The sequence below is a fragment of the Acanthopagrus latus genome, chromosome 15 (genome assembly GCF_904848185.1).
Source record: "Acanthopagrus latus isolate v.2019 chromosome 15, fAcaLat1.1, whole genome shotgun sequence".
Lineage (NCBI taxonomy): Eukaryota > Metazoa > Chordata > Actinopteri > Spariformes > Sparidae > Acanthopagrus > Acanthopagrus latus.
Window position 1 is genome coordinate 4588272 of NC_051053.1, and position 23276 is coordinate 4611547.

Sequence of the window (23276 nt, forward strand, 5' to 3'; positions counted from 1 at the left end):
TTGATATTTTAGCACACATGGTTATTCTATTCTGAACACATCGTAGTGAAACTGCATACAGCCAGGTGTCAGAGTCCATTTGGTTTTCTGCCTCAACACAAGGTGAAGGGGACGTAAACGTCAGCGAGGGAACCATGCAGTGAGATCAAAAGCATTTCATTTTTTTTCAACTGACCTTACAGCTCTCTGACAGTACACTGTAGCTGCATGATATATATACACATCATCTTAATAGCCACTGTCAGACAACTTCCTGACAGTTGGAGGAAGAGAAATTTAAAGTGCTGTAATTAGGACATTTAGGAAGTACACGATCAGTCTTGCTGTGCAACGGCGTCATGTGGTTTTCTCTGCTCGCTCTCTGACATGGCTGTTCATCTCAGCTTTCTTCTCCTCCTCACTGGACTCACAGGTGAGTCACAGGGACCACTTTATAATTGCGTATGTTTTATGCTTCTAATTTTCACAAGATGAAAATAATGATAACTGCTGGTTGGTCAAGTTTTGTCCTGTAGTTTGTAATAGATAGATTGTTAAGACTATAATGAGCCAGTATGTGAAACAACAACTGATATGAGCATTTACAATAGCCATAGTCATATGAAGGAAAATATTATGGTGAATACGTCCACTGAGGTATTGCATTTGTTCTTGTTGCAGGAATTCACAGCATAACTACAGTCAGTAAAGTGTCAGTGAAGGCTGGAGGTTCAATCTCTACCCCATGTTTCTATGAGTCACAATACATAAACAATGTAAAATACTTATGTAAAGGATATCATTGGACCTCCTGCTCATATGCAGTTAAAACAAACAAACCGAGTTCAGGAAAGTTTTCAATCTCTGATGACAAAATCCAAAGAATCTTCACTGTGACCATGAAAAATCTGAACGAACAGGACACTGGTTATTACTGGTGTGCTGTGGAGATTAACAATGGGGGAGATGATGGAAAGTATTTCCACCTGTCAGTCACCGGAGGTAAGATCTCTGCACATTTCCAATCTTTTGTGAAATCCTGTTTGTCTTATTATTTGCTGTAGAATTTTTGTCAGTCAAAAGTTATGTTAATACATGTCAAATTTGGGAAAGTATGCTTAAGCACTTTGGAAAAAGATGTCCACAATTTGATGTGTGTCCCCCTTCAGGTACACCCAGTCTCTCTGTGGATCATCAGGATATTACAGGATTAATTGGACATAACATAACCATCAACTGTCACCATCTTTATCCTGGAGTAGTGAAGTGGTGCAGGCTGGGCGGCTCCTGTGTGACAGAGCCATCTGGATCAATATATGGAACAGAAGTGACCATTGATAGGAAAGTCCACAATGTTTTTACTGTGACTATGAGTGGACTGAGGACAGAGAGCAGCGGCTGGTATTGGTGTGTCCAGGGAGACTTACAGATGCCAGTGCATTTAACTGTTAGTGAGAAACCTCCAACTGGTGAGTAATATCAGTAATTATATAATCTGAATATAAAATTGTGAGTTATACTCATGATCCAATATAGATGAGATTATGATTCATTATTACAGCCACAAGTTCAATTTGTGTATCTCACCTCTGTTTTGCAGACCAAGCGCCGACCACAGTTGACAGTGAAGAGCAGAGGTACAAAGTTAGAATGCACATAAAGCTACACTGTTGTTGTTGAAATCACTCTGTTTATCTTAATTCATTTGTACTGTGTGTTTTAAATTTACGCTGCAGTGATCAAGTTGACCTGAAGAGCGTCATCATCCCTTTGAGTTTGTTGATCCTTGCTCTAATGGTGACCTTTTTTGTCTGGTTTATGCTAAAAAGACACAGTAAGTCTACCCTAATAATTGATGAATCCAATTCATACCTTTTTATTTATGTAACTGTTTATTATTCATCAATATCTATACTTTAAATGTGACTAGTGTGCATGTATGTTATTGAGCAATGACAGTCAGTAAAAGTCTCTGTTTCACTTTTAGAGACGACCAAAGGAGAATCATCAGCCACAACGGCGGTAAGACATGTTGATTCATTTCCCAGCAAAAAGACGGAAACGTGGTATTGTGACCACAAGCTCAGCTTACAGTGATACCAATGGAAATCAAGCTCATACAGGTTATATCATAATCCTGCAGTCTGGTCAATGGAAAAATAGGGAATTCCAGCCAGAGCTACAAAATTAAAGAACAAAAAGAAGAACAATATGGAGGAGAAGAAGAGCATTAAGTGTATTATTTTGAAAATAACCATAAAATGGTATCTAATAAGGTTTTAGGAACTCTGGTCATTCCACTGACCTTGTGTTCGCCTTAGAATAAGAAGTATTTACTGACTGTCATGTTATATCATCAAATTGGATCATGTCTGATAAAATGGCTTAACGCTGCCTTCATTTCCTATAAATAACAGTTTGCCTTTTCATTAGGCTGAAGAGGAAGTTACATACAGTGATGTTAAGTACGTGAGACAATCTTCCAGCAAGGTAATCCGTAACTTGTGGTACAGTTAACGACACTAAAAACACACTCAAACAGAAGTGAATACTGTATCTCACCACACACATATGTAATTGATTAAAGCAAAAAGCAACAACAAAATGAACATAAACAGATAAGTGCTTTGCTGATCTCTGTTTCTCTTCTGTCTCTTCTTGTCCACTCAGAGGTCAGATGCTGCGATGAAGAGTGATGTGGACGTGGTGTACAGCTCTGTCGTTACACAGTAGAACTACAAACTGTATACAGGGTTAACTTTAAGATCAAGCTAAGTCTGTCTGCCTGCCACTGAATTATAACATATAGAGCCATGTTGTAAATTCAGTACATTTAATATCATAATTAAGATAATGGGTCATTTGAATTTAAGATGTGCTTTCACATGTGTTTTATTGGATAGTACCTTTGATTGATGTGTGTTTTGCCATATTAAGGCTCACGCGCCACTAGCCTGTCCTGCTATTGTGCAGTTGGAGTTGACTCCTTTTAAATGTTTCAGTGCAGTGTGCAAACTGGTCTTCAACAGGGCAGGATGCAGCGCAACGATTGTTTTGACCGTAGATTGTACGCTATATTTTTTGGGTTGTAAGAAAGTCATCATATCAGTGTTTTTTTTTGTGGTGATTTTGTTGTTTGTGATGTCCGTGGAATAAACTGCAGTTGTTTTGTCACTCCGAGCCTCGTCATTGGATATTCAATCAAGGGGAGTTGTTGGACTACACAAGTGAGAGCCCTTTACCGCTCAGCCGGAAGTCCCGCTACCTCAGCAGAACCAAAACGATCACCAGCGACTCCACACACCCCGGCCACCACCTTTTTGAACCATTGCCCTCTGGCAGATGTTTAAGATCCATCAAAACATGCACCAACAGATACAGAGACAGTTTTTTTTCCAGCGGCGATCTGCACACTAAACACCAAAAAGCACTAAAAATACATTCAACACCACCACCCATTTTGCACACTATTGGTACAATCCTTAATATTTACTTAATTTATTTAGATGTATATTTATTTTTAATAGAACTCCAGATTCTTGCTAAAACCCTAGATTCACACACACACACACACACACACACACACACACACATTGGTGACTATTATTGTAACATTCTGGTATGTTTTTATGTTATGTTTTATTGTATTGCACTGACTGAGATGCACTCAGCTTACAATAAAAGAAATTCTATCCTATTCTATTTACATCCTGCAGTCACATAAAAGGTTTTTAACAAGTTGCCACTACAATCAGGTCAACATTTTGTGTTTATGACCACTAGACTCAGATTTAGCTTGTCCTTTGTGCTAATTAGAAAAATGACAGTCTGTTTACACAAAGTAGGAGGACGAACATGGCAAACATATGTACATATGTAAACATATGTGTATGACAGCATGTTAGTTTGGACACAGTGGACAAGTTTAGCATGCTAAAGTTAGCATTTAGCTCAAAGCACCAGTGTGCACAGTGAGCACCATCAGAGCTGCCTGAATGGATATAGATGCTTAGTATAATTGATCTTTAATCTTTTTCCTTAACTGTTAGCCTTGTTCTGTTTTACAACAGCTCAAAGCAAACACAGCAGCGTAATCATCTACCCTGTTGGACGAACAGCATAGACCTGCACCAAAACATATGCTGGTCTTGCAATACAATGTCCATATGTTGTGTTTCGGTGCTGGCCTATGCTGAAATTTCCAGCACGGTACACAGTAAAAATTTTTTTGTTTCTTTTTTTCCTGTTGCAAAAAAAGAAGTGTTGCAATGTGCTGTCATCATTTATCATTTGGATTTGCAGTAACTTACTTCTGCTTCTTGTTTTTTTAGGTTTTACACCACCTCTCTATTCTTTAATGAGGAGGTGTAAAAAAAAAAACCTGGGGAACTTATCATTCTGTCAGTGCATTTGTTCATGCAGTTGAGTCTTACCCTGCTCTCTCTCTGACATGGCTGTTAGCCTCAGCTTCCTCCTCATCTTCATCATACTCAAAGGTCAGTTGCAAGGTCATGTTACTATTTTTACTTGTGCAGTTTTGACGCTTCTAATGGTCTAAAATTGGTGTTCATGAGGACAAGTATGTAGTAACATCCTCAGCTTTTATTTAACATCTTAAAAAGTATATAGTGGCCTGAAATGTAAAACATTATAAAACATTAGTTAAATAACATTTACAATAGTCAGGTCGTATAAAGGTGGATTTTTTTTGTGTGTGTGAATATATTCATTAAAATGATGTATTTGTTCATGTTGCAGGAATTCACAGCATAACTACAGTCAGTAAAGTGTCAGTGAGGGCTGGAGGCTCAATCTCTATCCCATGTCTATATCAGTCCAAATACATAAACTATACAAAATACTTATGTAAAGGATATTATTGGACCTCCTGCTCATATGCAGTTAAAACAAACACACCAAGTTCAAGTAAGTTTTCAATCTCTGATGACAAACTCCAAAGAATCTTCACTGTGACCATAAAAGACCTGAAGGAAGAGGACTGTGTTTACTGGTGTGCTGTGGAGATTATCAATGGGCTAGATATAGGAAAGTCCTTCAACCTGTCAGTCACCGGAGGTAAGATCTCTGCACATTTGAAATCTTTTGTGAAATTGTGTTTGTTTGTGGAGAAACACTATAGAGTATCTCATTGTTGCATTGCAGAATTATGAGTATGAGTCCATCAGTTGTTAATGCTGTAACACTTTTGAAAAAGGTGTCCACAATTTGATTTGTCTCCCCCTTCAGGTACACCCAGTCTCTCTGTGGATCATCAGGAGATCACAGGATTAATTGGAGGTAAAATAACAATCAACTGTCACCATCTTTATCCTGGAGTAATAAAGTGGTGCAGGCTGGGCGGCACCTGTGTGACAGAGCCATCTGGATTAATAGATGGAACAGCAGTGACCATCGATAGGAAAGTCCACAATGTTTATACTGTGACTATGAGTGGACTGAGGACAGAGAGCAGCGGCTGGTATTTTTGTGTCCAGGGAGACTTACAGATGCCAGTGCACTTAACTGTTTATGAGAAAACTACAAGTGGTGAGTAATATCAGCAATTATATCTTTTGAAAATAAAATTGTAAATTATAATCTTGATCTAATATAGATAAGATATGGAGATTCATGAGTACAACAACAAGTTCAATTTGTGAATCTCACCTCTGTTTTGCAGACCAAGCACTGACCTTGTCACCAACTCCTGCAAGTAAAGTTCCTACAGCTCAACATGAACAGCCAAGGTTGGTGTAGCCTTTATTTTACCATACAGTATGCAGAGAACCGCAGCCATTTTGTGGTCCATCTTTGTAAGTGTTTAACTGATATAAGTGAGCTTCAGTTAAATTAATGTATGCATATATGAATGTATGTATGTATGTATGTATGTATGTATGTATGTATGTATTTATTTATTTATTTATTTATTTATCTATTTACTTATTTAATAGATTGATTTCCCTTGTGTGCTTAAAATTTGCAGTTCATCCAGTTTCTTAACAAGTTTTACCATCCGTCTGAGCCTGTTGGTCTTGTTTGTAATGGTGACCTCGTTCATCTTGTTTATGGTCAAAAAACATAGTAAGTATATGGTAAAGTTAAGACTTTATGTGAAAAATATCTGCTTATTTTGGAATATTTATTTTGACACAAGGACTATTGTGAATCACTGTCATTGATCACTCTCAGTGAGTAATTTTATTGTGTCTCTTTTAGACCAGACAAAAGAATCTTCAGCCACAACAACGGTAAAACATGCAGATTTATTTCCAAATAAATGTTTTCACCAAGAAGGCTTTTTACTATGTTTACTATGTATACTATGTGTACAGAACCTTTTTTCATCATTGATAAGAAGGTACAGTAACCACAACTGGACCTCAACCAATCATGTCTTTGAACATGAAGCAGTACTATAGTCTTAGAAAGATGGTCATGTTGATGTAATCTAATACACTTGTGTGGTCTTTCTGTAAATGAGATTTGTTTGTCTCCTTCTCAGGAACAAGAGGAAGTAAGATACACATCAGACGGTGCTGTGACCCTCAACCTTTAAAGCATAGTATGTTATATACTCCAGTACATTTAAATGCTTTGTTCGTCTTACAATCATCACCAGTAACTGAATTAAACAAATTTGAAATTGATCAAAAAAGAAAACTTTCACATCCATCTCTCCTTCTTTACCCATAGGTCCCATGAGAAGAGTGAAGTGGAAGTAATATGAAGTTCTGTGGTGGAGGGTATCTATTAAAGTCTGTGTAAAGCAAATTCAGCCATTTTCTTCTAAACACATTAAAAAGGTCACAAATGTATTTCTTTAAAACATGTAAAAAGCATTCAACCATTTAGAATTTAATTTTGGAACTAGGCTCACCAACTGTGTTTCATGATTTCTGTGTTCAGGATTTAATGGGTGGCAACCAAAACCCAGTCTGTTGTTGGTCTCACCAAATGAAAAGTTTGACATATTAATTAAGTCACTTAATTTGCTTTAAGTTGTTTTTTTAGTTTTTGTTTCAAACTTGCCTCACTTTTTCTTTGCATAGCTTTTTCTCATAGCTCTTACTTCCTCATTTCCATCTTTCATTTGTTCTGTAACGGGTTGAAATATTTTATCCCAGCAACAACTGTCTTCCTCTTTTTCAGTTCTTAACATGCTGACTTTGGCATATTTTTAAGCTTGTCTGCATGATGTATGTTGGGTGACTATTATAATGCTAATTTTATTTTAAGGATGCAAACTCAAAATGTAAAGAGATAAAACAGGAAAAGTAATTAGCCTGAAAAGATGTCCAGAAGGACATTTGTACAATGTATTGAATTGCATAGTCATACTTTTACTAATACTTTTATTGTATGTGCCCTTTTCATTCCTTTTAAAGTTTGTGCACATTCATATTAAATGTTCTGATAACAAGTTGTGATGTTAAAAGTAAGTGAACAAAGATAACAGAGCAACACACAGTGTATTATGGAGTATAATACCCTTTATAACTAGCTAGCCCTGTGAAGCATCAAATATCTAGAACTTAAAGAGGAACATGTAACTTATCAGTGTATTGTGCCGTTACAGAAGGGAGGTGGTGATGTTGATTAAACTATATTTTATCACTTTTGTTGAGAGATTTCAATTTGCAAAAGCTGGACTGCTAAGTCAGTATACTTCAGAAAACCTTATATCCAAATATCTATACTTTTCTAAACATTTTGTGGCGTTCAAAATTGACTTTGAAGTTAAATCAGCTGAAAAAAGTGCCGGAGCTACTGAATTACCTAATTCATGTAGTGATTTAAAGTTAAAGTTTATTTAATCTGGATTTTTCTCATAGGGGTTTTTTGTTATGTCTGTTTACTTTTATTTTGTTAAAGTTTTCTGCATGGAATTACTTTGAGGACTGTCGAGGAATGATAACTCCTGTTTGTACTTGAAAATGTTGAATACATTTTTTTTTACTTACTTTGCATCTATTGCATTACATTACAACATGTAGTATATTGTTGGGGAAGCTCCTTTAAATCTGTGACAGCAACAACAGCACATCTGAAAGCAGCGATCTACAAGCTACTTTGAAAACGTAAACATTAACTTTAAGAAACAGCTTCTGTTTATTATGATGAATAAGTTAACTCAATTTTTGTGAAGAACAATTAAGCACAATATGTTGTTCTTCAAAAGAGACCAGTTTTTTTTAGCTTAGTGCTGTGGTGGTGCCAGAAATCGTGTCCAATCGACTTATTTAAAGGGGTTAATAAACGGATGCAATAAACAAGGCATATTGTTTAAATGCACATGAAAACGATTAAATAAATAAGTAAGTAAGTATAAGTAAGTAAGTACCACTAGCACAGTGATGCTGTCATGTCTGACGTAAAACTATTTCTGCTCAGGCACATTTGTGGCCGCCCGGGTCCTGAGCCGGGATGTGATAGGTCTGGATTTCATTGCCGTACAGTCTCCTTCAGCTCGTCCTCCAACCGGTGACGCCTCTCTCGGCCGTGCGGTGTGAGGAACATCTCTAATAAAGTCACTTTAGTTTACCGCTAGCCCCATCCTTTACTGGTAAGCGAGCTATTTATTCAGCCTCAAGCTGTCAACGAACTCCAGAACTAGCAGGAATGAGTTTTTAAGCGTGCTTTACTCACACCGGTACTCTGCAGGCTAGCAAAGTTAGCTAAGCTAGCTGCACTCGGCATGCTGGGTCTGACACATGTCGAGTAACAGCAGGAGCGTTTGGCTTTGTATCGCACGTCTCGTGCCCAGGATAAAGCGGCAGGTGTCCTACAGAGATGCGCTCGGAGAATATTTAAAAACTACCACTCAAATGTCAGCGATCGTTACGTCAACCTCCCTACGGCCTAGTTAGCAGCAGTTGGGTAGCAGGCTGATAATGCCAGTGGTGGGGCTAATTAACAAATCCCGCTAATTGGTACTGGCATGTGCCTTGCCACACCTAGTGCTGCCTGCCAATTCACGTGGAGAAGTTTGACAAAGGTCAGGCCTGCACTAGCTACTCCAGTGCGGCAAAATGGCTCCTCAGTCAGTAACCTTGTCCGCCGGTTGTCACACTTGTACCGCTGTGACAACCTGCAATGCTGTTACTGTGTCAGGGGTGTTAAATAAAAGCGAAACTAGAATAGTGATTGCCATAGTCAGCGGTTAAAACCACAACTCGTAAACGGAAAGTTATTTCATTTTGGAGAGAGGGTTTGCTAAAGTGCAGCAAAGGCCATCGATCCCTTGGTGTTGCACAGTATGAGCTGACTGATGCAATAGAGACAGGTTGGGCTTTGCAGCACGAAAGGTCCATCATCTGGTCATTAACATGATAGTACATAGATATTATTTACACGTACTCTCACATTCAAGTTCTAGCTCTCCGCTCAACAGGTGTGACACCCATAGAAAGAACACTGTAATAACCGGCATCATTATGTGAACCAGGCTGTTTTTGTCTTATCCAAAGAATAAATGCAGCCGCTATGTTAGCCAGTGCCTCACAGAGATCAGTTTCATGGAAGTTGTATAAATGAACCTTACAATGTAATAGTAAGTCATGTGTGCATGAATAATATAGTTACAAGAGACTGCAGTCCTTAGCTTGCTACCTAATATTTTACTGAGCAATTTTCAACAGTTGGATCAGAGAAAAGTACATGTCACAGTCCTTACAGTGGTGGTTAATTGAATTAATAGGTCAATAATGGACTTCTGAAAAAATTGTACCATACATTTTGGGTTTTTTCTAACGTTGCTTCCGTGACAATACAGTAAATTTCTGAGAAATAATTTTAGCGCTGTGTTTTGCTTCTGTCTGCAGATACAATGGCTGTGCCTCCATGCTATGCTGACCTGGGCAAGTCTGCCAAGGACATCTTCAACAAAGGCTATGGTAGGGTTCCTCATAATTTAGCAAACGTGTGCCGGGGTGTTTTCCCCTCTACAAAATCTTGTTGATGTTGTATTCCAGCTTTGAAATTATTTGAACAAAACTCATCTCTTCTTCAGGATTTGGCCTGGTGAAGCTCGATGTCAAGACAAAGTCAGCCAGTGGAGTGGTAAGGTCATTTCTTTGGAGTTTGGAGAAGACTGTCCTACTTAATAGTCACTAAAATTGCATATGTGATGTACTATTGTGCAATATAAATGTTAAGTTCACAGCAATTTATGGTTAAAAGACTTGATTGCCATTTTCATCCATAAAGGTAGCAAGCCATCACCAAGAATCAACAAAGTCTAACCACAGTAAATGTGCCAGTTGAGACTGCAAAGCCTGCAAGTCATTATTATAGCAAATAGTCAAATTATGTTTTAAGACGTTTTTTTATTTAAAAATTGTTGTTAAAAAAATGAGAATATGGGATTTGGATATTTCTGTATTAATTTTTCGTAAGGTCCAAAAAATGGGGGGAAAAACGAGTTTCTGTTTTTGTTGTAACGTCATCTGGAGTAGCTTTTAATTTTCTCCTGTTTTTGTCATTTCTCTAAAATTGCCCCCTGCAGGAATTCAAAACATCTGGTAACTCCAACACTGATACCAGCAAAGTTGCAGGCAGCCTGGAAACTAAGTACAAGAGATCCGAATACGGCCTGACCTTCACTGAGAAGTGGAACACTGACAACACCTTGGGAACAGAAATCACTGTTGAAGATCAGGTCTGGAAATTATTCAACAATTAAAATGAAACGGTTGTCAAAAATAGTTGTCTAACCAGTGAGCATGACTGGTCAACATTAATTTCTTTCAATGTCAAATGGTTCCTGTTATTGTTTCTTAAAGATTGCCAAGGGACTGAAGTTGACTTTTGACACAACCTTCTCACCAAACACCGGGTAAGACCGTGGTTGTAATAATTAAGAAATGAATGGAAAAAAATGTTACATGCAAACATAGTCTCTGCTCTGCCTGTTCGTTCTCTACACAAATAATTTTGGCAACTTGATCTGTACGAGCTTGTGACAAGTGAAGTTGTCAGCCATGTGACCCCTCTCCCAATGTGGAATCACACTGCTGTGATTGGTTGTCAGGCTTCACAAGTTTCTTTCAATGATGTTTTGCAGTTTGTTGTTCTCTGGGAGGGATAAAAGTGCCCAGATGCCCGGGCAATCCTTAATGCATTTTTATGAGGTGTTTAATCACATGAGGAATATGGCCCATGGCCCAGAGGAAGTGTATCCTCTTTCATATCAGGTGTGGGAGGGTTGGTGACGGTGGAGTAATGTGGCCGCAGGCTGGTAAATAAACACCAGCACAGAGCCCAAGGGGAAAAAAAGAAAAAAGGAATTTTGGCAGCATCAGCTTCTGAGTCAGCCATGACTCAAAGTTCCTAATTTAAATGTGATTTGTGTTGAAATGGCTGGTCATAATTTCAAAGTTCCAGCAGTGTGTCTTTTAAAGAGAAATAATGATCTTATTCCATTTGCAATTTGAGCTCACTTCTGGCAGAGTGCATGTATTTAGAATTATCTCATGGGATTGGTGTTTCTTGATGTTGGTGGAGCAACACCTTGGGGTTCTTTGAGGAAGAGTGAAGGGGCATTTGTTTTTCTGTTAAACAGTATTCTTCATTTTAATGTTTTTGCTACTTTTTAAAAAATATAAGGCAATGCTGAGATTAACTTTATTGATTGCTACATTTTGAAAATCATTGAAACAGTAAATATACAAAATAAGACACAACATACATCCCCTATAAATGTCCCACTGTTTTAGATAAATCACTGTACACTGTACAGATTTTTTCCCCAAATGGCATAGAAGTAGTGCCCACCCAATAGTTAAGATGATATTGGCCTCAGATATATCTTTATCAGTGTATATTTTGGGTGAACTTAAAACATTGTGTACTTTGATTCATATTTATCTGACTTTTTTATGACTTATCAACATCAGCCCCAGTTTTTTGTTCCCTTTATTGACTGAACAGTCAATCTATCTTTTGAGCAATAAGATTGGTATCTGGCTTGCCAGAGATGCTGTAGTCTTGACACCTCTGCGCTATAAAACTGAACTTATTGCATGTCAGACCATATAGCCGGCATCTTCAGCAATCGGCAGATCTATCCATCTATCCATCCATCCATAGTAGAATAGCACCAAATGTAATGCTGCCTTTCTTTTTCTTTGTGAACTTTGCTGAGGACTCATGTTTTTTGAGTAAGCTTTTTTTTTTTCTTTTAATCATCACTGGACAAAAAGCAATCAAGTGTTCCATGCTCAGCTTAAACAGTCATGTTATGGCCAGTCAGTTGATTTGTACAGTGTGAGCATCATAGTCACAGGGTCTGGCTGTACAGAAAGGATAATTTAAAATAAAATTGAAGCACAAGATTAATGACTTACGCAAGTTGTCTCTCACTGCCTAAATTGCATGCAGGAAATTAACTTTATCGTAATTTGAAGCATTTAGATAATTTGTACCTGTTTGTTTTAAGGTAACACTTTATGGGAGAAGATATTTATGTTTACCAGTCAACTTGTCAAACTTAAAATTTCCTTGAAGCACTACATGCAGTATTTGCAACCCTGTCTCAAATACTGTTTTAATGTCTTATCTGACTTGCTTGGGATTTCGCTCGAGGTTAACCAAAGATGTATTTCTCATCATCAGCAAGAAGAGCGGCAAAGTCAAGACTGCCTACAAGCGCGAATACGTTAACGTGGGCTGTGATGTTGACTTTGACTTCGCTGGCCCAACCATCCACGGAGCCGCTGTCATCGGCTATGAGGGCTGGCTCGCCGGCTACCAGATGAGCTTCGACACTGCCAAATCAAAGATGACCCAGAACAACTTTGCTATTGGCTACAAGACAGGAGACTTCCAGCTGCACACCAACGTGTGAGTGCAAGAACTTTCACATAAAGCTTGCGATTTATAAGCTGTTATACTGTAATTATGGATTCAGTTTGCCTGATCTAGAAGTATTTGGTTTACTTTAATCTATGAATAGCTTATAAATAGATGACTGCATTTTTTTTTTTTCAATTTACTGCATATACAGGTGAGAGAAGGCCGATTGTATGCTGTTGGGAAATTGATCAAACAAGAACAATGTTGTGTGTCTAATTAAGATGCAAGGTGTTTTACAATGGCAGCAAAATGTTCAGCATTGATTTCCAGCTTCAGCAGCAGCTAGAAAAAAAAATGCAGTGTCGAAGCTCAACAAATACTTTCACTGACAAGAACAGCTGAAAGACATATTTCTCCTGTAAAGATTTCACGCACAGCTCAACACTACAGAGGTTCACATGTCACCACTTCAGAGGTCTTCTTGGTTAATAAATCTGTTGCTCACAAACAACATAGTTCCCAAGAACAGCAGTGTTCCATATTAGCAGGATTTCCATTTGTGACTAAACGATCCAGAATTGAGAAGTGAAAGTCGATTCATGTTTCTGCAAGCTGACAGTTTAACCTTCAATATATGAAATATCACTCCAGTTCCACATTTTGTGTACTGTAGTGTGACATCTCTCCCATGCTTGTGATTTTGAAAGCAATGACGGAGCTGAGTTCGGAGGCTCTATCTACCAGAAGGTGAGCGACAAGCTGGAGACTGCAGTCAACCTGGCCTGGACTGCTGGCAGCAACAGCACGCGCTTCGGTATTGCAGCCAAATACCAGCTGGACAAGGATGCCTCAGTCAGCGTAAGTACAGCAGCAGAGACTTTCAGAGTTGGGCTGTGTGACTATTCATTGTCACCAACTAACTTTTAATCTTTTCTTTTTCCCTCTCTATAGGCTAAAGTGAACAACAATAGCCTTGTTGGTGTTGGCTACACCCAGACACTTAGACCAGGTAAGTTGGTTAGCCACAGGTGCAATTGAAGTATGAATAAAACTATACAGTAGAGGTACATTAATTAGAATGAGATAATGTAGTAATAAGCATTAATTTACATTAACTTACAGTTATCTAATGTGTCTAGTTATCACTTACTAGTGGTAGACAGGGCATTTAGCATTATTTACCGTATTTTCACGACCATAGGGCGCACCGGGTTATAGGGCGCAGTTTCAGTTACGGGTGCTTTTTCTGTATTTAACAAATACATAAGGCGCACTGGACCATAGGGCGCGGGCATGGTAAAACACACCGGTAAAACACGGATGCTAGTGTGTGTATTTAAAAAGGCAGCGGAAGCAAAACTGAGTTTGGTTGTGCTTTATTGAAATCCTGGCCCGGATGGAAAGATGGCACCGTTTCATGAAGCGAAAGCACCAAGACGAACCTCCTTGAAAATGTTCAATTTTCATTTCTTCCGCTAGCGTTACTGCCCTTAGTCGTATGGTGACTGTAGAGACGCTTCTTCCAGCTGTCCTTTGACCGGCAATCCATTGCTCGAGTCGGTCTTCCAACTCGGGCCATCTCGCCTTGTGTCCGCGGAAACTCAGCTGCGTCTTCTTGACCTGTCGCAGCTCGTTTTCCATCCTCCACTTGCGAACCATGGATTCATTGATATTGTATTCCCTCGCGGCTGCTCGATTCCCATGTTCCACCGCGTAACTGACAGCTTTCAGTTTAAACTGTGCTTCGTAAGCGTGTCTCTTTGCCATTATCGGGGTTGCCAAAACAATGACGCACATACCGGCACAACGTTCTCATCAACACATTAGGCGCACTGCACTATAGGGCGCGCCGCACATTTTGGAGAAAATTTGAGACGTTTAGGTGCGCCTTATGGTCGTGAAAATACGGTAATCGCTTTAACAGATGCTATTAACATTAGTTGGTAGAGTAATGACCATTAAATAACAGTTTCTTATTTCAAAATAAGCATTGATTAACTGTCAACAAACTGATGGTTTGTAAGTGCAGTTTGGTCTAGAGCTTGCCAAACTACCAGAGGAGTGTTGGTGTTCACACTGCAGGCGCAGGAGCTTTTGGCCGTTGGGAGAAGGAGGTCTTTTGGGGGCCCAGGGCTAGTTGTTCAGCATGCAGACTTCAGCAGATGTCTTTGTTGAAGATGTTTTTGACATAACATCCAAACTGTCAAGTCTTGACATTTGGTTGATGATTTTAAGTTATGAATGTAACTTTTCCTACATATTGAACCTTTAAAGTTAGTTGATGCTTATTCCTGCTTTAACTAATGTACCTTTTTTATTGTTAAGTGTTCCCACAGTTCTTATAAAAGAAGTTGACACATTTTACAGTTAATATATATTTCTTTAGAGCACACTTCTGGACTCCACAGTAGAGTATGACGGACCTTGATTAAAAAAACATTTTGAGGATCTTTATTTTTATTTTTTGTGTTTGCTTATGTTATGGCTAATGTTGGTTCCTCTCCCCTGTGCAGGTGTGAAACTCACCCTGTCTGGCCTGGTCGATGGCAAGAACATCAACGCAGGAGGCCACAAGCTGGGTCTGGGCTTGGAACTGGAAGCCTAAGCTTTCTCCATACTGCAAGGGACTAGGGAATATCAGAAGAATCTGGCCTTAAATGTATGTCCAACTCAAACCAGCAAGGGGATATCTTCGGAGAGATCGGTTCAAAGGCTACGACAACAAACTCTAACTTGTTGAGTACCACTTCAAGTTGGTGCTTCTATCATTGGTAAATTTTACCTCTGTTGCGTTTTACCTTGTAGCTGCATATATTCAAGAGAAAGTTGGTGGCATATTATTTATGAATTATGTCATTGTTCCTGTCCAGTACTGCCATAATAATAAAATCCAATCCCTTTGCCCGTCATCATGTCGGTGTGGCTTTTGGTGATAATCCCTGACATCAGTTTACGGTTTTGTGTGGTGAGCGTTTTCATACCTTTTCTGATTTTACAATCATAACCATCTGATATTCCTTTCGTCATCTACAGTTCTCATTTTCAAATCATGTTAAGTACACTAGACTTTTTTCTGCTATTATTTAAATACTGCTGCACCCATCCTGTTCATGCACACAAGGACATACTAAAGCTCTGTGATGTTTTGTTTTGCGTCGGCCATCAGAGTTCGCGATGTTCTGTTAAAGCTCCCTTTAAACTGGGCAGTTTTTAGGGATGCTTAAAGATGGGCCTGTATGTTTTGAGATGAGCGTGTTGACTTGGCCGACCAAGCAGAATCAGTTTTTGTTCATTCTGTACTAACAGACAACAGGGGGGCACACAATTAATGTTCACAGTAATGCCAAACTCATTGTCCAGATGTAACTAAAAGTTGCACCTGTGCACTCTTTGGAAGTTCTTACCTGTACTGGGCAGTGACAGAGCCCACAGGAAGTCCTGGAGGTCCTTATGTGTATGTATGAATTTTCAATAAAGTCTTTGAACTCCACAAAATGTGCCTTTTTTAATATGTGATGTTTATCAATACAGGTTTCTAAAAGGTTTACTCAGAGTGGGATGTGATTGGATCTACACACCCTCAACCCAAAAAACAATGTTGAACAATCAGTCATACTGTAAATTTAGACTCCCCAGTGTTGTAACAGTCTTGTGTGTCACACACCTGAATTTGATGTGGTTTTGGCGATTCCTTCCTGCAAATGAGATGAAGCTGTCTGATATAATAAGGAGTGCTAAAGCCGTCTTTTAAATGTGTCAGGGTTAGTGTGCCGCTCAGGTATTTTCAGGTACTTGGCTCTAAGCTGAGGCCCTGATTCAGTCTTTGAGTTTTGAGAGGTGTCTTAAGTGTTATTTTGGGAAGGAGGATGTGTCATTTAATGGCAAACTCTTTTTATATACTTCTACAGTACTTAGGGGAGGTAGGGGTCCCAGCACTCTAAAGTCCATTATTCATTTCTCAGGTGTGTAGGCTTAAAACCTTGCCATAGGGGAAAAACAGAGAAAATGGAAGCTATAAAGCAGACAAAAACAAAGTGAGGCCTGCTAAGATTTTTATGTCTCTGTGCCGGAGATAGATGTGTTATAGATATAGATATAGGCAGTCAAAGTGCGAGGACTTTGGGACCTCCTGCTGTCCCATTCTTGTGAATATGATATCTCAGAAACACTGAGGGGATTTCTTTAAATTTGGAACGAATGTCCTGTTGGACTTGAGGATGAACTGGAATTTGACAGTCAAAGGAAAATCACTAACCTCACAAAACATATTTTGAGCCATGTGAATACATTCCAAATACAAAAAGTCAAGGGTCTGGCCAGTATCCAACTCCACAACACAGAAACCAGTGCATGGAGGCACACGTCCAGCCAATCAATGCAGAAATTCTAGAATTAGAAAGCAGCAAATCTCAAGAGAATTTCTGTGAACACAAAAGCGACACCGGACAATAAACTAGTTAATTAAGATGATTAATGATTTGAGATAAAGTCATTTTAAGGCAAAACAATGATCTCCATTTATCCTGAAATATTCATGTGTCCAAGTTACAGTTGTCACTCTCCAGAGTGTGTGCATGCTAAAGTTTTACAGTACATCTAAAGATTGATCTACCATAAATCCTTTGTGATATGTATAATATGTCATTGCCTGTGTACATCTGTGATTATTGTGATTAATTCAGCCGCCTGATATTGATTTTGCAAGTCTTGGTCTCAGCATCTGTCAGGAGGATGTTATTTGCAAACATAGACACATGTATTATCCACAATAAGACAGTCGAAATATCCAGAGGCTTTTTTTGATATTGCATTTATTAGTCAGCACACACATTCAGACTTGGCATTGTTCACATTCATGTTTACATGAGTTAAGTCAAAAGATCTGAATCGATTTAAAGTTCGAAGGCAAAGCTGTTGCAAACATCAGAAGAATCATGCTCTCTCCTTTTAAAATGGTCATTCTGAAGAGACTTCACAGCTCCGAGCTGGCTTGTCTTTGCTTGCATCAGTGTACACATTAGTTAAGCCATTCTGTTTTTTCAGCTTCACTCTCCCTGATATTTGCCCATCAACTGCTGCTGCATGTAATTTAAGGTGATAATGTTGCATTTTCCTCTTATTTCTCTGACTGACTGCTCTCCACCTTTTCAGCTTTACCCTCAGGATTATTTATTTTTTCTCCGAAACTTCAGGCAGCTTTGATTTCGGAACCTGGCTGCTGTCTGGCTCCCCCTGGTGTACCTCTGTGTTACCTGCATTGGTACATGTGCTCTCTTTTGGCAACTCAGTTTGGACTGTTGGCAGTTTTTCACCACTGCTTGGCCTCTGATCTTTCACTTCAGGAAGACTTTTTGCATTAGCTTTAAGTGATGACTCTTCATCTTGGCCTTTATTGCTATCATGTTTAGCATCTTGGACAATTTTTGCTACCTTATCCTCAACTTTTGCAGCTTCGGATTTACTTATTTCCTTTGGATCTGTATGGCTGTTTTCCTTTTCCTCACTCTTGGTCGTTGCACTTGATGATACTTGAGCCTTTACTGAAAGCTCCCCTGTCTCTACAGACAGAGTGCTTTTTGCGTCTGCTGTAAAATCTGCTGGTTTCTCAGCTGTTTCTGAAGCCAAAGTGGAGGCCTTGTCTTGCACTTGAACGACACTGCTAAGCTCTTGAGTTTTGTCTGGTTTATTGGACACTTGAGCCACGGTCTCGTCAACAGCCATCTTCACCTGAGCGGAGATAAAGCTGTCTTTCTCGCCTTTTTCATCAGATTTTTCCAGACTCTCCTCCTCCGCCGGGACTTTGTGCTTTAAACCATCTGCTTTTGAAGGGAGATCTTTCTGATCTGCTTCCATTTTCACTGCAGCGTCTTTCTCTTCTTTTGGTTTTTCTGCCGCTTTTTGATGTTGCTCTTCTGTTTCCTCACCAGTGCTCTCGCTTAAGTTGTTTTGAGTATTTCTGTCTATGCCACTGTCTCCTCCACTGTCAGCCGCCCCTATACTTGTCTGACCTTTTTCACTGTCACTCACCCCTCCTCCATTCTCTAAAGTCCCTGGCGATACTACTTGATTCTGCTCACTGTCACACATCTGCTCACCATCTTCCTCTCGACTGTCTTTATTATCATCCTCCTCCTCCTCCCCATCCCCCTCCTCACATCTCCCTCTGTCTCTTTTCTCCTGCTCATCCTTTCCCACCTCTGTCTCCTCGGATCCTGTCTCCTCAAACTCCGACATCTCAATTTCCCTGGTGGTCTCCGTGATGATCTCCTCTACGAACTTGTACTGGGGCTCAGCCCGTCTGTGCGGGCCTCCCGGGCGACTGAGGCAAGGCAGGGTGTAAACCGGGGACTGGTGGTAGATGTAGGGCAGGGAGATGTGGGTGTCTGACAGGGTGGAGAGCCGAGCCTCCTCACCGCAGAGAAGTTTCCTGCAGGATAGGAGACACAGATTCGATCTGAAATTACCCATGTACAGTGCTGATACTTTATTTTAATCCTATATATGAGAAAGATTTGAGGCATGTGCAAAGTACCAGTAAAGCGTATTGGCCTTATAGGATAATCATATACAGTTTTGTGTTATTTATTTCCTTGCTCTTATAATTTAAGAAAGGAAATTGTTGACTATTTCATTGTTCCCCATAATAGAACACATACTAGACACACATACACACCTATTTTCTTTAATTGTATTGTGAATTTAAAATTCAACATTAACGTTAGATGATGACAGCTTTAATTATCTGTTCACCCCAAAAAATGATTGCTTTGGAAACACTTCTTTAACTTTTATATCTTAACGGGACAGTTCACCCCCTAATCATTTTAATTCCTCTTCCCCACAGTGCCATTTATCCAAGGACCAGAAAAGCACATCACGCTGGCAAATCACGCCAGAACAATCTGGATGGCTAAATAGGAACTACAGGGAAGAAGGGAAATGAATTGCATTTTGATTTTGGGGCGAATCTTGTTCCTCTGAACCCACGTAGATGCGGGACACCTCACCTGTAAGACAGTATCTCCACATCCAAAGCCATCTTGACATTCAACAGGTCGTGGTATTCCCGCAGGTAACCGGACATGTCAAATTTGCAGTTTATGAGCTCATTCTCAAGTTCTTTGATTGTGTTCTGGAAGAGAGGAGATGACACATTACTGGACAAAATGTGTATGTGAACACTGGAATGACTTCATTTTAAAAAAAAAAAGGAACAGGTAACACTTTATAATATGGCTACAAAAAATACATTTCCTTAAATATACCTTAAGGAGTTGTTAACTAATTATGAAAAAGCTTCAGTTTATGACCTACATGAATAATGTCATCAGCGAGAAGTTTGGCTATTACTTATTTCTCATTATAGTTATTTTTATCCAGCTGGCTGGATTCCAACTTATCCAGGTCACCAAAGTCTGAAAGTCTGAAAGTCTTTTTTTATAGCAGCGTGTTAATGATAAACTGAGGGGTCTCACAGCATGAGGAAAGTAGCTGCTCCGTAGTCTGGTAGTATGACATGAGACCAAACCAAAGTCTGCTTTGCTTCACCTTCATTATGTTATTATTACATGTCCACAATCGATATATACCGCTCTTCCTTCCGTAAACAGCTGTTAAAAACACGCTGCGGTTTTCTTCCCATAACTTCCATAACAAATGCATTTTCTAGGCAGAACAGGAGCTTGAGCCGTTGTCTTGTCTTGCACACACCACTTGTGTCCACAGGGGCCGCCAGAATCAACAAAACATGACCTGGTTGCTGCTTTAAGTAATAATCAACAAATACATCTCGTGATAATTTAATGGCTTGCATCAGTGCAGGTTGTCTCGTGAGCTCAGGTTTCTCTGAGCTCCTGACCAAGTTACTTTGAATGTATTTCATTTGCGTACACTTAATTAATCGTCAGTTAATGAATGTTAATACACATTTAATGCATGAATTAGAATGCATCAAGTGAATGGATTTCAGTTGCATAAACATGTAAATGTTTGCATATGACGATCAGTTTGAGGTTCTGAGATAAAGTTTGGTATTTCTGGAATCCACCTCATTTAGTTACTGTGATCTATCAAGTGTGAACTGATCACATAAAACCACAACATCGCCATGTATTAACGCAATACGACACGTCTTGTTTTCGCTCATGCATTAAACCCTCATTGTAACGTGTTTTCCGGCAGGCTGACCTGGTAATGAATCACTTCTTGCTTGTGGCGATCCTCCACGTCATGAAGTTGCTTCTCCATCGCCTCCCTGGTGCCTTTAGCGCAGTCCAGCTCGATGTTCTTGGCCTGCAGTCTCCTCCTGTACTCCTGGATCTCCTGCTGGCTCGCTTTTAACGCCTCCCTCTTGCTCTCAGCCGCCTCGGTTAATCTTGCAAACTGGGATCGGAAAGTTTCTCCTACCTGCTGGAAGTCGGACACGGTGTGACCTTCCAGCTGTGCCCTGATGTCCCGGAGTGCCGCAGTGACGCCGGGGTTGCCAAATTCTTGCTCCCTGACTGCCACCTGCGCATCCTGGATTTGGTCAAACAGCTCCGACACCTCGGCCTCATGGTTTCTCTTCAGGAATCGGATCTCGTCCACGAGAGCTTGCGCTTTCTTCTCCAGCTGCAGTTTAGCCTGATACGCGTCGCTGATGTCTTTCTTGAGGACCACGATGGAGCCCTCGGCATCGGATCTGCTGCGCGCCTCCCGCTCGTGCTGTCTTCTCAAGCCGGACAGCTCGCCCTCTAAATTCTGATGCTCTATTTCGATCTGATGCTTCTGATGGGTGATGTCTTGAACCAGCTGTCTCAGTTTCCTCAGCTCGGGTCCGTACTCCTCCTCCAAACCGGACGCGGCTTTCGCTTTCCCCCTGATGTCCTCGATCTGCCTCTCCAGCAGATGGTTCTGGTGCTCCAGGTGGTGCACTTTCTCTATGAATCCTGCGAGACGACGGTTCAGGCCGTGCATCAGCTCCTTCTCGGTCAACTTCCCAGATAACGGGTCGGTCAGATTCATGCCCGTGGGCGTCCCTCTGGCGTCTGATGTGGAACGTGTCGGTCTGTAATGTAAATGCGCATCTGGGGTGATTCTGTGCGGGAAGCCGGGTCTGTTATCCATGCTGCTGCTGCTGGCCGTGCGGTCGCGGTGAAAGTCCGATGCGGAGTCGCTCCATGCGGGCTTTTAAGACCGACGCCATCTGCTCGGTATGCAGATCGGAGCTGTCCGCGGTGCTGAGAAGGTGTAGCGTCAGCAGATGGTTAATGAGGGCTTACATTACACTTTGGACGGGCAGCAGTGACGTCATGAACTGTCAGCCTCAAAAACAATCAGCCCTTTTATTATTATTATTATTATTATTATTATTATTATTATTATTATTATTATTATTACTATTATGTGTTATTATTATTTGTTATTATTATTGTTGCTGTAAGAATAAAGTGTATATAAAAAGTAATGGAACCTTCAAAACTAAAATAAAAATAGATCACAGCACTAAATTGGTGATGTCATTTTCTGATAATACATACAGATTGTTGGCACGTTTGGACTTTATTAATTTCAAGGACTTAATATAAAGTGGAATTTCATTATGACACATATTCACATGAGGATGGTTGGGGATTTATACATTTAGCCGTATGAGTAGATTTAAGAAACAATAATAATAAGGTATTGACCATCCTGGCTAGTTTTGTGTCTTTTAATAAGACGCCATCGATTATACTATTATGATTTTTCTGTGATCAACCTGCTTCACTGCAGCTTGCAGGCAGATTTAAACTCACATGTTCATGCAGAATTTACAGCCAGAAGTAAGTGGGTTGCTTACAGCTGTGCAGAGCTCACTTTGTTAGACATATGAACTGTTTGTTCAGTTTATGCCAGTTTTGTGTACTCTACACTCTACTCTGTACTGTACTCTACTCTAAGCACATCTGAGACATCATTGCACTTAAGTGTTTACATTTTACACTATTGTAGAGTGCTACTGCAATACAGATGTTGGAGGAAACTCTACCCTTGTGGTATCACTTTTCTTAAGAAACACACCCTTTAGTGGCTTATTAGCATATACGTTGCATATTCAGCCCTTGTTAGTCAATATAAAGCATTATGATATTCTACACCAAGACTGTTACTTCAGCAACTTCCTAATAGCTGCTTATTAATACTAAGTAAGGAAGTTGTTGAAGGAAAAGTCATGATTAGGGAGAATAGTTTAGAGAAAAACATAACTTCCATCGTGTGTAAAGGTTAAATAAAATAGCCTGTTGTTTCAATATTTTAGATGTTTTTTCACACACTGCTGCCAGTTATAAGCACTTCTTAATGCCTCATGATACCATACCATACCATAACATACCATACCATACTATACCATACCATAGGAAATCCTCAATGGGGAAACTGAGTGTCATCAAACATATAGGACAAACAAGTAGGACAATAACAAAGAAGACATACACATCTCCATGCAGTACAAATTAAGAGGAGATCTGGCAACATTCCAC

The 23276-nt window shown here is 39.8% G+C and overlaps 4 protein-coding genes across 4 annotated transcripts; 3 read left to right on the forward strand and 1 right to left on the reverse strand.

Annotated features, from left to right (window-relative positions):
• Window positions 1–233: 233 nt before the first annotated feature.
• On the forward strand, window positions 234–3153 carry LOC119033914 (polymeric immunoglobulin receptor-like). The gene is made up of 8 exons (XM_037124511.1): window positions 234–412; window positions 661–981; window positions 1149–1448; window positions 1580–1616; window positions 1716–1813; window positions 1967–2001; window positions 2413–2469; window positions 2650–3153. The coding sequence occupies exons 1-8, from the start codon at window positions 367–369 to the stop codon at window positions 2710–2712; spliced, it is 957 nt and encodes a 318-aa protein (XP_036980406.1). The 5' UTR covers window positions 234–366; the 3' UTR covers window positions 2713–3153.
• A 131-nt stretch (window positions 3154–3284) lies between these two features.
• LOC119033915 lies at window positions 3285–8247 on the forward strand. Its single transcript, XM_037124512.1, has 8 exons — window positions 3285–4475; window positions 4738–5055; window positions 5227–5526; window positions 5660–5726; window positions 5966–6063; window positions 6199–6230; window positions 6485–6544; window positions 6676–8247. Exons 1-7 carry the CDS (start codon window positions 4430–4432, stop codon window positions 6536–6538), a joined length of 915 nt encoding a protein of 304 aa, XP_036980407.1. The 5' UTR covers window positions 3285–4429; the 3' UTR covers window positions 6539–6544; window positions 6676–8247.
• A 159-nt stretch (window positions 8248–8406) lies between these two features.
• Window positions 8407–16264, forward strand: vdac2 (voltage-dependent anion channel 2). Its single transcript, XM_037124513.1, has 9 exons — window positions 8407–8545; window positions 9804–9875; window positions 9992–10041; window positions 10487–10639; window positions 10764–10816; window positions 12595–12822; window positions 13482–13632; window positions 13726–13783; window positions 15288–16264. The coding sequence occupies exons 2-9, from the start codon at window positions 9809–9811 to the stop codon at window positions 15377–15379; spliced, it is 852 nt and encodes a 283-aa protein (XP_036980408.1). The 5' UTR covers window positions 8407–8545; window positions 9804–9808; the 3' UTR covers window positions 15380–16264.
• Window positions 16265–17567: 1303 nt separating this feature from the next.
• On the reverse strand, window positions 17568–22252 carry LOC119033085 (neurofilament light polypeptide). Its single transcript, XM_037122706.1, has 3 exons — window positions 20962–22252; window positions 19782–19906; window positions 17568–19201 (listed from the first exon to the last, which is right to left on the reverse strand). Exons 1-3 carry the CDS (start codon window positions 21877–21879, stop codon window positions 17944–17946), a joined length of 2301 nt encoding a protein of 766 aa, XP_036978601.1. The 5' UTR covers window positions 21880–22252; the 3' UTR covers window positions 17568–17943.
• Between the last annotated feature and the right edge of the window lie 1024 nt (window positions 22253–23276).